Source organism: Lineus longissimus, chromosome 11, assembly GCF_910592395.1.
Source record: "Lineus longissimus chromosome 11, tnLinLong1.2, whole genome shotgun sequence".
NCBI lineage: Eukaryota > Metazoa > Nemertea > Pilidiophora > Heteronemertea > Lineidae > Lineus > Lineus longissimus.
Genome location: NC_088318.1, coordinates 15,078,631 through 15,091,343, shown reverse-complemented (window position 1 = coordinate 15,091,343; position 12,713 = coordinate 15,078,631). Strand labels below are relative to the sequence as shown.

General features: G+C 39.9%; 1 protein-coding gene across 1 annotated transcript in view; it reads left to right on the top strand.

The window, feature by feature from the left end:
- LOC135495301 (mucin-2-like) overlaps positions 1-12,713 on the top strand; it is a 93,891-nt gene that overhangs the window by 49,344 nt on the left and 31,834 nt on the right. The window contains exons 47-56 of the mRNA XM_064783765.1: positions 2,086-2,115; positions 2,396-2,530; positions 2,695-3,014; positions 6,129-6,315; positions 6,818-6,847; positions 7,278-7,588; positions 9,132-9,276; positions 10,930-10,959; positions 11,240-11,374; positions 11,540-11,859. Coding sequence (XP_064639835.1) covers positions 2,086-2,115; positions 2,396-2,530; positions 2,695-3,014; positions 6,129-6,315; positions 6,818-6,847; positions 7,278-7,588; positions 9,132-9,276; positions 10,930-10,959; positions 11,240-11,374; positions 11,540-11,859 — 1,643 coding nt within the window. The remainder of the gene's footprint in view (positions 1-2,085; positions 2,116-2,395; positions 2,531-2,694; positions 3,015-6,128; positions 6,316-6,817; positions 6,848-7,277; positions 7,589-9,131; positions 9,277-10,929; positions 10,960-11,239; positions 11,375-11,539; positions 11,860-12,713) is intronic.

Genomic DNA, 12,713 nt, shown 5'->3' with positions numbered 1-12,713 from the left:
TAATTGTATAAACCAATATCATAGAGAATATCGTACACCTAGATGCAAAGGTGGGTTCGATGGCTACAGACGAAGTCGGTGGTGAGCCATAATAGTTACAACTATAGTCATTCCTGAATAAAGGGGATATCATCTTAAACAGGAAATTGAGTTAGCCAGGTTTGACAAAGGTATGCTAGATTTATGGAAATTTCAGAGAACAGTCATTTCAAAGATTTAGTTGAAAGAGAAGTTACACTTGCGTCCGGGGTGTGGTAACACATCTATCCATTGCAGTATTTGCAATACATGTATTTTGAACTAAAAACCCTTTTGTTCACATTCACTGTTACTGCATTATTTACTGGAAAGTGACATTTTGTTAAAATTCAACGCTGCGAAAACAGCTGATCTCAATATCTCTTGACTCTGATAACTGTACATTGACGTACATTGATGTACAGTTATCAAAACAACAACGTTGTATTATGATATTTTAATTGCAGGCACAACTACTCCTCCAGTCACAACTACACGTAATTTAGTTTTTTGCAACGATTGGCAGGAGCATGGTTGCCCATATATGATACACCCATGTGATTAGTATGAAATTAGGGGCCTTGGTCAGGTTCGATTCAGTGATAATTATATTTCTCATACAAGCGACAATTGTTTCGATGTTCTGTGAGATAGGAGATGCCCCTATTAGCGACTTCATCTAACTTAATATAACCCACCGGGTCGGTCCTTTTAAGGTCAATGGTCAATGGATATGTTTTACTACAGATTTTCGGCATTTCCCGGGAAGTCTACTACATATCTTCAGCATTTCCCGGAGTCTAACGCAGACTTATGGTATAATGTGATATGCAAGTTACCGTCACCGTCAAGTTTCATGTCTTTAATACTTGGCAAAGCTCCTCGAAGGGGTTGGCAGGCAATTATCGTTTTCGCTGTCTTTTTTAGCGGAAATTTGCCATAGGAGCAATCTTTGCTGCTCTGGCCACTATTATTTATTGAATGTCGGAATGAGATATAATGTAATTTGAAACTGACATGACATGTCCAATTGAAGATATACCAGAGTAATCTAATCAACAAGCATTTTGGTGTCGAATTTGGATTTTCATGACCACGAATTGCCAATTAGTGCCCCAAGGCTACTCTCTCTACCACAAGTATCTAGAGATAAAATAAAACTTATGGAAAAACGAACTTACAGTATATTTTATGCTATTAGGCTGCTACTCTTTTATGTGGCTTCCATTTTGGAGGTTAATATTTCTAAAATAGCTTTAGCTTGGACTGATAAAATGTGATTTTCACGCTTTTTTGAAAGTGTATGATCTCACGATCACAAACCACTGCAAAAAACCTGAAAGATTGATTCATTTGGTTGAAAACAACCTGCAAGAACAGAAAAATGATCACTGAAATAAGTGCAGTCAGCCAGAAACACCTATTGTCATTGAGTGATCTTCATGGCTGCTTAAACCATTAAATTGTTGTTTTTTTAATTATTTCCCACTCATCAGAATACAAAAATACTAATTGACGGGTATTCGATACTTAAAAACTAAGGAATATAGCTGTAATTACTGGACAGGTTAAATAATTATGAGACTTATATAGACGGGTATTCGATACTTAAAAACTAAGGAATATAGCTGTAATTACTGGACAGGTTTAATAATTATGAGACTTATATAGCGCTAAATCCAACTGGTTTCAGTCGCTCAAAGCGCTTCACATCATTACCCCTAGCTATTGGCTTGTACATACTTGGTTCAAGCTCTACTCTCTGGGAGTATTACAGATCCGAGCTGCAGCTATACAGCGCTCAGGACTGACATTCATAGTGTGCCAACTCTGCCAGCTAGGTACCCATTTACTCCTGGGTGGAGAGAAGCAAGTAGGGTTAAGTGCCTTGCTCAAAGACACAAAGACGAAACAGCAGTGACCCTTCCGAAAATCGAACCCACGACCTCCTGATTATGAGCCCGGTGCTCTAACCACAGCGCCACTTTAGAAAATGAGATGAAGCAGCAGCATGTTTGCGACCATGTTAGATTTACATGACTGATCAATACTTTCTTATTTTTATAGCCACCACTACAACTACAACCGCCGCTACAAGTAAGTGTGTTTTCCTCCTTCTAACCACAGATCGTAGCATCTGGTATCAGAAATTTAAATATTTCGAACTGATGGACCAAATTCAATGCGGTTTTTAGCATATCGTCAGACATTGTTTTTTCTAATCATATACTACAACAGGAATGTAATTGCAAAAGTTTTCCATTTGGCTGATTACAGCCAAATAAAGCTACGTTTGCACTTTAGGCACGGTATGTTGTTTCGTTCCTATTCATACCTGAGTAGCTTATTTGTTTCTCCTACTCCTACTCCTTCTCAGCATCAGTTTCTACAACAACCAAGTGCACGGAGTATCAGTGCAATACCGGAGAGTGTATTAAGAACACTTCCGTCTGCAATGGCGAATTTGACTGCCCAGGTCGTGAAGACGAATACGATTGCACTTCTGTGACGAGTACGTCTAATTCTGGTTCCACCCCCCCCCCCCCCAAGAAACAGGAGTATGTGTTCCCTCGTTAACACTATCTTATGCAGAAGACATTGTTTATGTTCACTCTAGTTAGGGTGGAAATCATTCCCCATTATGTAGGACACGGTCACTTGTGTTTATCCTTTCAGCTACAAGTGTGCCGACGACAACGATAACGCCTTGCTTATCCGTGTCTGCCATGACAAACAAGACTCTGATTCCAATTGAAAACATCAATATCAAATCGGATGGAAAAAATGAAACCGACGATAAGAAAAAGGAGGCCATTCGGCCAGGGCAGAACAAAGAACCATTCAAGGGCAAGGGTCCGATTGAAGTTACCGTCGTTTTGAGTGAGACGACCGCGAAAGAACTTGACCTGATTGTGCTGCTGAAAACAGTCAACGTAAAATCCTTCTCAGTGCAGACAAGAAAATTTCCGACCGACTCATTAAAGGACATCGATAAAGTAAGTTGCCCAACATGTTCGAATGTCAAAATAAAAGTGTGCGAGTCCGACTATACGCCTCACTATTTAACACACACAATTAAAATTAGGAGTAAATTTCAAACTAATTTGAGTAGGTACGCCATTAACCATCTCAGTGGTAAAAACAACTATTTATTATTGGTTGATAATTACTATTTTTCTCAGTTGTTTTTTTAGACTATTTCGAAGTACAGTAGTAAAAATAGCTAATTTCTTAGTCGGTGCAATAGTTACTACCAGTATTAGTTGAAAATTACTAATAAATAGTTATTTTTACGACTTAATTATAAGAGTTCATTGCACGCACATGTACATTGTACGAGTGTCACTTTGCTCACCCTCCCCCCCCCCACACACGCACGCACACGCACGCTCCTCGACACACTAACACACGCACGCACCATGCGCGCGCACACCTCTTTTTTCGAAAAGGTAAGTTTTAAAGACTTCAGTCGCCTAAAAGGTGTCTAAACACAGGTATCCTATCATTCGATCCTTGAGCACCCCACAGATAGAGGTTTTCATAGTCCATCAGCTTAGGCATTAAGGTATGGCTTACGAGACTTTGCGCAAAGAAAGCAACGCAACGCAACGCAACTTCGGAGTGCAACGGTCCCCAGGTGTATTTTCCTATATTCAATACATAGTCTGGTCATCCTAGGATCGTGGTTACATGGGGAGTTATCATTGGAAAAGTAGGCCAAACGCATGCTGGAGTCGATCAAGCTAGCACACATAACTCTAGCACACAAGCCATGATATAGAATTCCAGTACACATAAGGTTACACATAAGGCTGTATAATATGGACTGGCAGCCGCAGCGATGGAATACTATTTTTAGTTACCGGTGATTCACTTGCAGTTAAAGGGACAATTATATTGTCAAATTAGGTTAGTTTGGAATATGAGTTCGGCTAAGTTCATGGTGATGGATAGGTGCCAGCATCTAGGTAACTGTACATATATTTGCTGTTATGGGCATAAATAGAGGGACTACAAGTGCAACTCACTTGGACTTTTATCTTGTGACATGGGGATTGATAAGTTGCGCCAAAATGACGAATGGAAGGTATCCATGTCATATATTGAGGTAAACAGGGGGCGGAGACCTGCACCACACTTAGAGTAAATCTAAAATCGAACCCATGACCGAAGCACTACACCACCCCATTGAGGAGTAACTATCAAGAATTGTACCTAAACGAACGCACCACACCATCACATTGAGGAAATATGTCCAGATTCAAACCTATGGCTTACGTACTTGAGGAGTTAATCCCAAGAATCGAGCATATGGAGGGACGGCTATTCTGTGGCCGTGTTGGCCCCAAATCTATTTTAGGATGACCAAATGGCGGGGTCAAAAATAATGGTCGCTCCCCCATTGCGCTCGTTGCTTTCTTTACGCAAAATCCAGTGGGCCTTATGGTACTACGCATTTGAAAGCTGTTTAATCGATGAATCATATTGTTGCCGACGGCGATGATTTGTTCTGTTTCTTGCTCAGGCATAGACGCAACACGCACAACGGTCGACAGGTATAAGCCAGTTTATTAAAGTAACCAAGATATATAAAGATACAGGTCACGTGATGATTAGTAAGCTATATAAGGTATATGGTTAGTATGGTTAGTATAACGAGTAATCTATATCATAATACTATAAGGCGGCTCGCTAAAGTGCCATTTGGGGGTCGTGTTTCGTCTCGAAATTTTGCACGTTTGCAGGTGATATGTTATCCTGATGCAACGTCATGTTTATTTTCGGTAATTTACTTCAGCGGAGCAGTAATGAGGGATTTTTAATCGGACACGGTCAATTCTCCTTACCACTCACGGAAGCCAAGCCATTGCTGTTTAGTTATGCAGGGGATTAATGAATCACCTGCACTCCCTGTGGGGTGACTAACACTACCTGTTGACCTGTTGAACGGCTGGCTGTAGGGGGGTGATTGGAACAGCCTGTACACGTGTTGACCTGCTGAACCAAGGTTAATGTTATTTTCAATCCACGATTGTAGGTCACCTGATCTTCGAGATTTCGCGGGGAAAGAAATTGTAAACAAACGTATGTGCGCAGTTCAAATGTAAACAAAAATGTATTTTTGGTACTTTCGGTTGCTGGACTTGGGTTTTCCCGCAGTAATGAGCTGGGGTCAAATTGGTGGTCTATTGTTTATGGGTGCTGTGTTAGCCAGAGCTAACCCGTGATAATGAAGGTTACCATGGTATGTTTATGTGCTCACCACAGCTCTCAATACTTGATCTGAAGAGGCGCGCTGAACCTGAAATGGCCTTATCAAGGAGCTGCTCACGGTGCTGAACCTCTAGCTTGCCTGTCGAGTAAATGCCTTGCCCGAGACCTGGCTACATGTAGGAGGAGCACGCATTTTAAAGTTATAGTAGTGATAGTGCAATTGGTTCGAGCCATTTGGAGGCGGACATGGCCTATCTGGGTAATCCTTCTTCTCCGTATAAAAAGGCGCATATTGCTGACTAAGGAACGAGGCATTGCCTCATCATCTCTATCGGACCAACTGATATACTTTTATATGCACGCATACAGCACGCCACAGCTAGGTCCGAGTCTGTGGACAAATGGTTGGTTTAATTTGTCTTTTTGCGGACTCCAGCTTGATATTGTCGGAGCGAATTCAAAGAGACTGGACAACATGGGTTCCTTTTGCTGAGTCACTTTATTTATTCATACTACACATAAGCAAGCATGTATACTACACATAAGCAAGCATGTATACTACAAGTTACAAACTTAGTATAGGTGGCAGCACCAATCAAGTCAGCTATAGTTTGTTCCGAAATAAGAACCACACTAAAGTCTACAACATGTCTCTTCGATATGGCTCCTTTGATATTGCATTAGATGTTTATTGCAATTCAATCTATTCAAGGTATAGCCCATTTGAACCTGCCTGCGCCCGTAATATATGTCATAACATGATTCCCTGTTTAACCGTCGATAAATGCTATAAGATTAGGTGTAATGGCGTCTGTCTATATTTAGGTTCAGTCTTCAAGGTAACCAGGTGATCTCTGTCCCGCCATAGTTTCTAATTGTTCTTTATATTGTTTCAGGGTTCAATAACCCGGCAAAGCCAGCCAGGTACTGATAATAAGTTCAGTAATGATACTAGAATCAAGTTCAAACCAGGATCAGTTGCGGTAGTGGTACAGATTGTTGTGTATCCTATTGATGAGTCTGACAATATCGAACTACAAGTGAAAATCAAGGTGTGCTTAGAACTGGGATCAACTACCACAGGTAAACATACATGATATTAATTGTATAAACCAATATCATAGAGAATATCGTACACCTAGATGCAAAGGTGGGTTCGATGGCTACAGACGAAGTCGGTGGTGAGCCATAATAGTTACAACTATAGTCATTCCTGAATAAAGGGGATATCATCTTAAACAGGAAATTGAGTTAGCCAGGTTTGACAAAGGTATGCTAGATTTATGGAAATTTCAGAGAACAGTCATTTCAAAGATTTAGTTGAAAGAGAAGTTACACTTGCGTCCGGGGTGTGGTAACACATCTATCCATTGCAGTATTTGCAATACATGTATTTTGAACTAAAAACCCTTTTGTTCACATTCACTGTTACTGCATTATTTACTGGAAAGTGACATTTTGTTAAAATTCAACGCTGCGAAAACAGCTGATCTCAATATCTCTTGACTCTGATAACTGTACATTGACGTACATTGATGTACAGTTATCAAAACAACAACGTTGTATTATGATATTTTAATTGCAGGCACAACTACTCCTCCAGTCACAACTACACGTAAGTTAGTTTTTTGCAACGATTGGCAGGAGCATGGTTGCCCATATATGATACATCCATGTGATTAGTATGAAATTAGGGGCCTTGGTCAGGTTCGATTCAGTGATAATTATATTTCTCATACAAGCGACAATTGTTTCGATGTTCTGTGAGATAGGAGATGCCCCTATTAGCGACTTCATCTAACTTAATATAACCCACCGGGTCGGTCCGTTTATGGTCAATGGTCAATGGATATGTTTTACTACAGATTTTCGGCATTTCCCGGGAAGTCTACTACATATCTTCAGCATTTCCCGGAGTCTAACGCAGACTTATGGTATAATGTGATATGCAAGTTACCGTCACCGTCAAGTTTCATGTCTTTAATACTTGGCAAAGCTCCTCGAAGGGGTTGGCAGGCAATTATCGTTTTCGCTGTCTTTTTTAGCGGAAATTTGCCTGGAGAACGCGAAAACAATTGACTATTTAAAAAGCGACGATGTTTTGGTCACTGCCAGCTCTTCCGCACCCCTCAACTTCGCAAAAAATGCCCTTGAGGGTGGAGGATTGTTCACGTGGATCGATGATGACTGGAGCCAGCGTGAAGTATATTGGTTGCTCAAACTCAACAATATTCCTGGAAGCAATCCCATTATTGACGAAGTCACGGCAACAATTGGTCCTGTCGGCCCAGGACTTACAGTCAAGTTTGCGACAAGTCCTGATGGCATCAACTGGAGTGACAGAGCAACTTTTGATGTGAGTTAAAATATATTAACCAGCTGTTGATGCTTTCACTACTTTCGTAGTATAAAATGTACTTAGCACTTTTCATATCCTTTGCACATATTTACTACATATCGGGTGCCCAACGTCCAACTTTTACCGTGTAATACCTCAAATTGGATTCGAACGCCAGTTCCCAGTGATGAATCAGTTTTAGGATATTGTGAGGAAGCCTTGAAATATCAATTAACAATCGGATATAAATCTCTGTTCTGAGTACTGCTCAATACAAAAATCGAAGCCAAAAATTCAAAATCGGGACAACTAACCCTTTCAATCGTCGTGGGCTTTATCCTCGGAAAGACTGTTCCAAACTGAATATATATGGCCTTATCAAGAAGCCATTCGAGTGACAGAAGCCTGTTTGGATGAGGCAACTTAAGAATATAAGGGATTCAAGGAAGTGGCCTTCTCAAAGTCCCAATAGTTATTCAACGGATTATTAAATCTGGGACTACTTGAAGGAAAAATGTGTATTGTGGACAAATAAAGAAAAACTATAAAGCGCATGAGTTAAAGGATGAGCAGAAGTTAAAGGATATTTAGGACAGGGTTGTGGCTTCCTGGGGACACGCCTGTGAGGAAATTGTACATTAAGATGAAATTCACAAGAGCTTATCTAATTGAAAAAAATAAGAAAATAAAAACCTTCACGATTGGCGATGAAAGGGGATAAAGGGCACGTTAAACACAGATTGAACAGGGTTAGTAAGCTTTACTTTGTATTTTACAATTTTGACAATATCCAAAAATATTTTCCTGTGTATTTTCAAAATGATTACAAGTCAAAGAGTGTGACGTTTTCTGGGATACCTGATATATCAATTTAGGACAAATGGCATTATTAAGGGTCATTATTACAAAACTGTCAACTGACTAGTCTTCTTTCACAATACAATTGTAGTAGTTGTCATCTCCAAACACACACAAAAAAGAAAAATCTATATACATATGTACATTGGAGGTAATTTTAATTAATCTCCAATTACGAGCCCCTTGCAGGGAGTCATCCGTGCATCGATAGTTTATGCGCGGATCGATAGGGTATGGTTGAAAATCTATTTGGAGTCTTTGCAAATTCTGATATTGCTCGGAAATACTGAGGACCACTCCTCGTCTGTGCGAAGGTCATTGACATGTTGCTGGCGGGTGGCACTTCGCTGGAGTAAACGATTGGCTGAAACATCTTTTAAGATGTATTAAAATACAGTTTTTTTACCACTTCTCTCAAACCTCAAATTAACCATTTGTGAGGTATCTATTTTTTAACAAAGTTTATTATAAAAGTTCAAGTAAGTATATTTGTTATAACATTTGCAAAAGGAGATTTTTATTGGTAAAATGCTGGCTTCAAGGAAATAGTTCAGGTGCTCGCACATGTTGAAACAGCGGTGTAACAGTGGTGGTCGCTATTATATTACCCGTAATTTTTTTATATCCCGCGTAACAACATACTTCGCTTAGCTACATTGTAACAATCTCTTTTTTTCTTATCGTGACCATCTGATTTTTTCAGAATTTCATGATTACGGAAGGAAAGACAATTCGAAGCCGTTTGCCAGGAACAAATGGCGACAGTTTCTTACGGATTGCTGTTTCTGGCGAAATTGAGAAACCTAAAATTGGTGGAATCAGTGTCCATGCTTGCTATGAAAGTGAAGGTATGAGAAACATGCATTGCGAATAAATCCAGCGGACTCTAGATATCGCTTACGCGTTACGTACATTCTGTAGTTTGGTAAAACATGGTTTGATAGATTGATTTTCAACTAAATAAAGCGAAACGGTTCTATGCTTAACAGATTCGTGCCTACCGGTAGGCGTTTTTTTCTCAGCTGTTACTGTAGATTACTGCACTTTTAAATGAAACAACTGGCTACTCCACCTGTATTGAACCGTTTACTTCTTATTCAAGATTACATAACATGGTAGTAGAACTTAGGAGGACGTCCTGGCTAAAATGATACGCTCATGAAAGATTACATAACATGGAAGAAGACTTTTTCAGAACAGAACCTTCATAAAGAATTTCTTTAGAAAGTCCAACTCTGCAGCCATTTTAGAATTCGGCAGCCAATTTAAGGCAAAATCAAGTTTGGCGGCAAAGCTAAGAAAAATCTCAACAATAATCTTAGCAACATTAAATTAATGCGAAGGCATGGAATCACCTTTTGTGTTGGCCATAGGAGCAATCTTTGCTGCTCTGGCCACTATTATCTATCGAATGTCGGAATGAGATATAATGTAATTTGAAACTGACATGACATGTTCAATTGAAGATATACCAGAGTAATCTAATCAACAAGCATTTTGGTGTCGAATTTGGATTTTCATGACCACGAATTTCCAATTAGTGCCCCAAGGCTACTCTCTCTACCACAAGTATCTAGAGATAAAATAAAACTTATGGAAAAACGAACTTACAGTATATTTTATGCTATTAGGCTGCTACTCTTTTATGTGGCTTCCATTTTGGAGGTTAATATTTCTAAAATAGCTTTAGCTTGGACTGATAAAATGTGATTTTCACGCTTTTTTGAAAGTGTATGATCTCACGATCACAAACCACTGCAAAAAACCTGAAAGATTGATTCATTTGGTTGAAAACAACCTGCAAGAACAGAAAAATGATCACTGAAATAAGTGCAGTCAGCCAGAAACACCTATTGTCATTGAGTGATCTTCATGGCTGCTTAAACCATTAAATTGTTGTTTTTTTAATTATTTCCCACTCATCAGAATACAAAAATACTAATTGACGGGTATTCGATACTTAAAAACTAAGGAATATAGCTGTAATTACTGGACAGGTTAAATAATTATGAGACTTATATAGACGGGTATTCGATACTTAAAAACTAAGGAATATACGTAGCTGTAATTACTGGACAGGTTTAATAATTATGAGACTTATATAGCGCTAAATCCAACTGGTTTCAGTCGCTCAAAGCGCTTCACATCATTACCCCTAGCTATTGGCTTGTACATACTTGGTTCAAGCTCTACTCTCTGGGAGTATTACAGATCCGAGCTGCAGCTATACAGCGCTCAGGACTGACATTCATAGTGTGCCAACTCTGCCAGCTAGGTACCCATTTACTCCTGGGTGGAGAGAAGCAAGTAGGGTTAAGTGCCTTGCTCAAAGACACAAAGACGAAACAGCAGTGACCCTTCCGAAAATCGAACCCACGACCTCCTGATTATGAGCCCGGTGCTCTAACCACAGCGCCACTTTAGAAAATGAGATGAAGCAGCAGCATGTTTGCGACCATGTTAGATTTACATGACTGATCAATACTTTCTTATTTTTATAGCCACCACTACAACTACAACCGCCGCTACAAGTAAGTGTGTTTTCCTCCTTCTAACCACAGATCGTAGCATCTGGTATCAGAAATTTAAATATTTCGAACTGATGGACCAAATTCAATGCGGTTTTTAGCATATCGTCAGACATTGTTTTTTCTAATCATATACTACAACAGGAATGTAATTGCAAAAGTTTTCCATTTGGCTGATTACAGCCAAATAAAGCTACGTTTGCACTTTAGGCACGGTATGTTGTTTCGTTCCTATTCATACCTGAGTAGCTTATTTGTTTCTCCTACTCCTACTCCTTCTCAGCATCAGTTTCTACAACAACCAAGTGCACGGAGTATCAGTGCAATACCGGAGAGTGTATTAAGAACACTTCCGTCTGCAATGGCGAATTTGACTGCCCAGGTCGTGAAGACGAATACGATTGCACTTCTGTGACGAGTACGTCTAATTCTGGTTCCACCCCCCCCCCCCCCCAAGAAACAGGAGTATGTGTTCCCTCGTTAACACTATCTTATGCAGAAGACATTGTTTATGTTCACTCTAGTTAGGGTGGAAATCATTCCCCATTATGTAGGACACGGTCACTTGTGTTTATCCTTTCAGCTACAAGTGTGCCGACGACAACGATAACGCCTTGCTTATCCGTGTCTGCCATGACAAACAAGACTCTGATTCCAATTGAAAACATCAATATCAAATCGGATGGAAAAAATGAAACCGACGATAAGAAAAAGGAGGCCATTCGGCCAGGGCAGAACAAAGAACCATTCAAGGGCAAGGGTCCGATTGAAGTTACCGTCGTTTTGAGTGAGACGACCGCGAAAGAACTTGACCTGATTGTGCTGCTGAAAACAGTCAACGTAAAATCCTTCTCAGTGCAGACAAGAAAATTTCCGACCGACTCATTAAAGGACATCGATAAAGTAAGTTGCCCAACATGTTCGAATGTCAAAATAAAAGTGTGCGAGTCCGACTATACGCCTCACTATTTAACACACACAATTAAAATTAGGAGTAAATTTCAAACTAATTTGAGTAGGTACGCCATTAACCATCTCAGTGGTAAAAACAACTATTTATTATTGGTTGATAATTACTATTTTTCTCAGTTGTTTTTTTAGACTATTTCGAAGTACAGTAGTAAAAATAGCTAATTTCTTAGTCGGTGCAATAGTTACTACCAGTATTAGTTGAAAATTACTAATAAATAGTTATTTTTACGACTTAATTATAAGAGTTCATTGCACGCACATGTACATTGTACGAGTGTCACTTTGCTCACCCTCCCCCCCCCCCACACACGCACGCACACGCACGCTCCTCGACACACTAACACACGCACGCACCATGCGCGCGCACACCTCTTTTTTCGAAAAGGTAAGTTTTAAAGACTTCAGTCGCCTAAAAGGTGTCTAAACACAGGTATCCTATCATTCGATCCTTGAGCACCCCACAGATAGAGGTTTTCATAGTCCATCAGCTTAGGCATTAAGGCTTACGAGACTTTGCGCAAAGAAAGCAACGCAACGCAACGCAACTTCGGAGTGCAACGGTCCCCAGGTGTATTTTCCTATATTCAATACATAGTCTGGTCATCCTAGGATCGTGGTTACATGGGGAGTTATCATTGGAAAAGTAGGCCAAACGCATGCTGGAGTCGATCAAGCTAGCACACATAACTCTAGCACACAAGCCATGATATAGAATTCCAGTACACATAAGGTTACACATAAGGCTGTATAATATGGACTGGCAGCCGCAGCGATGGAATACTATT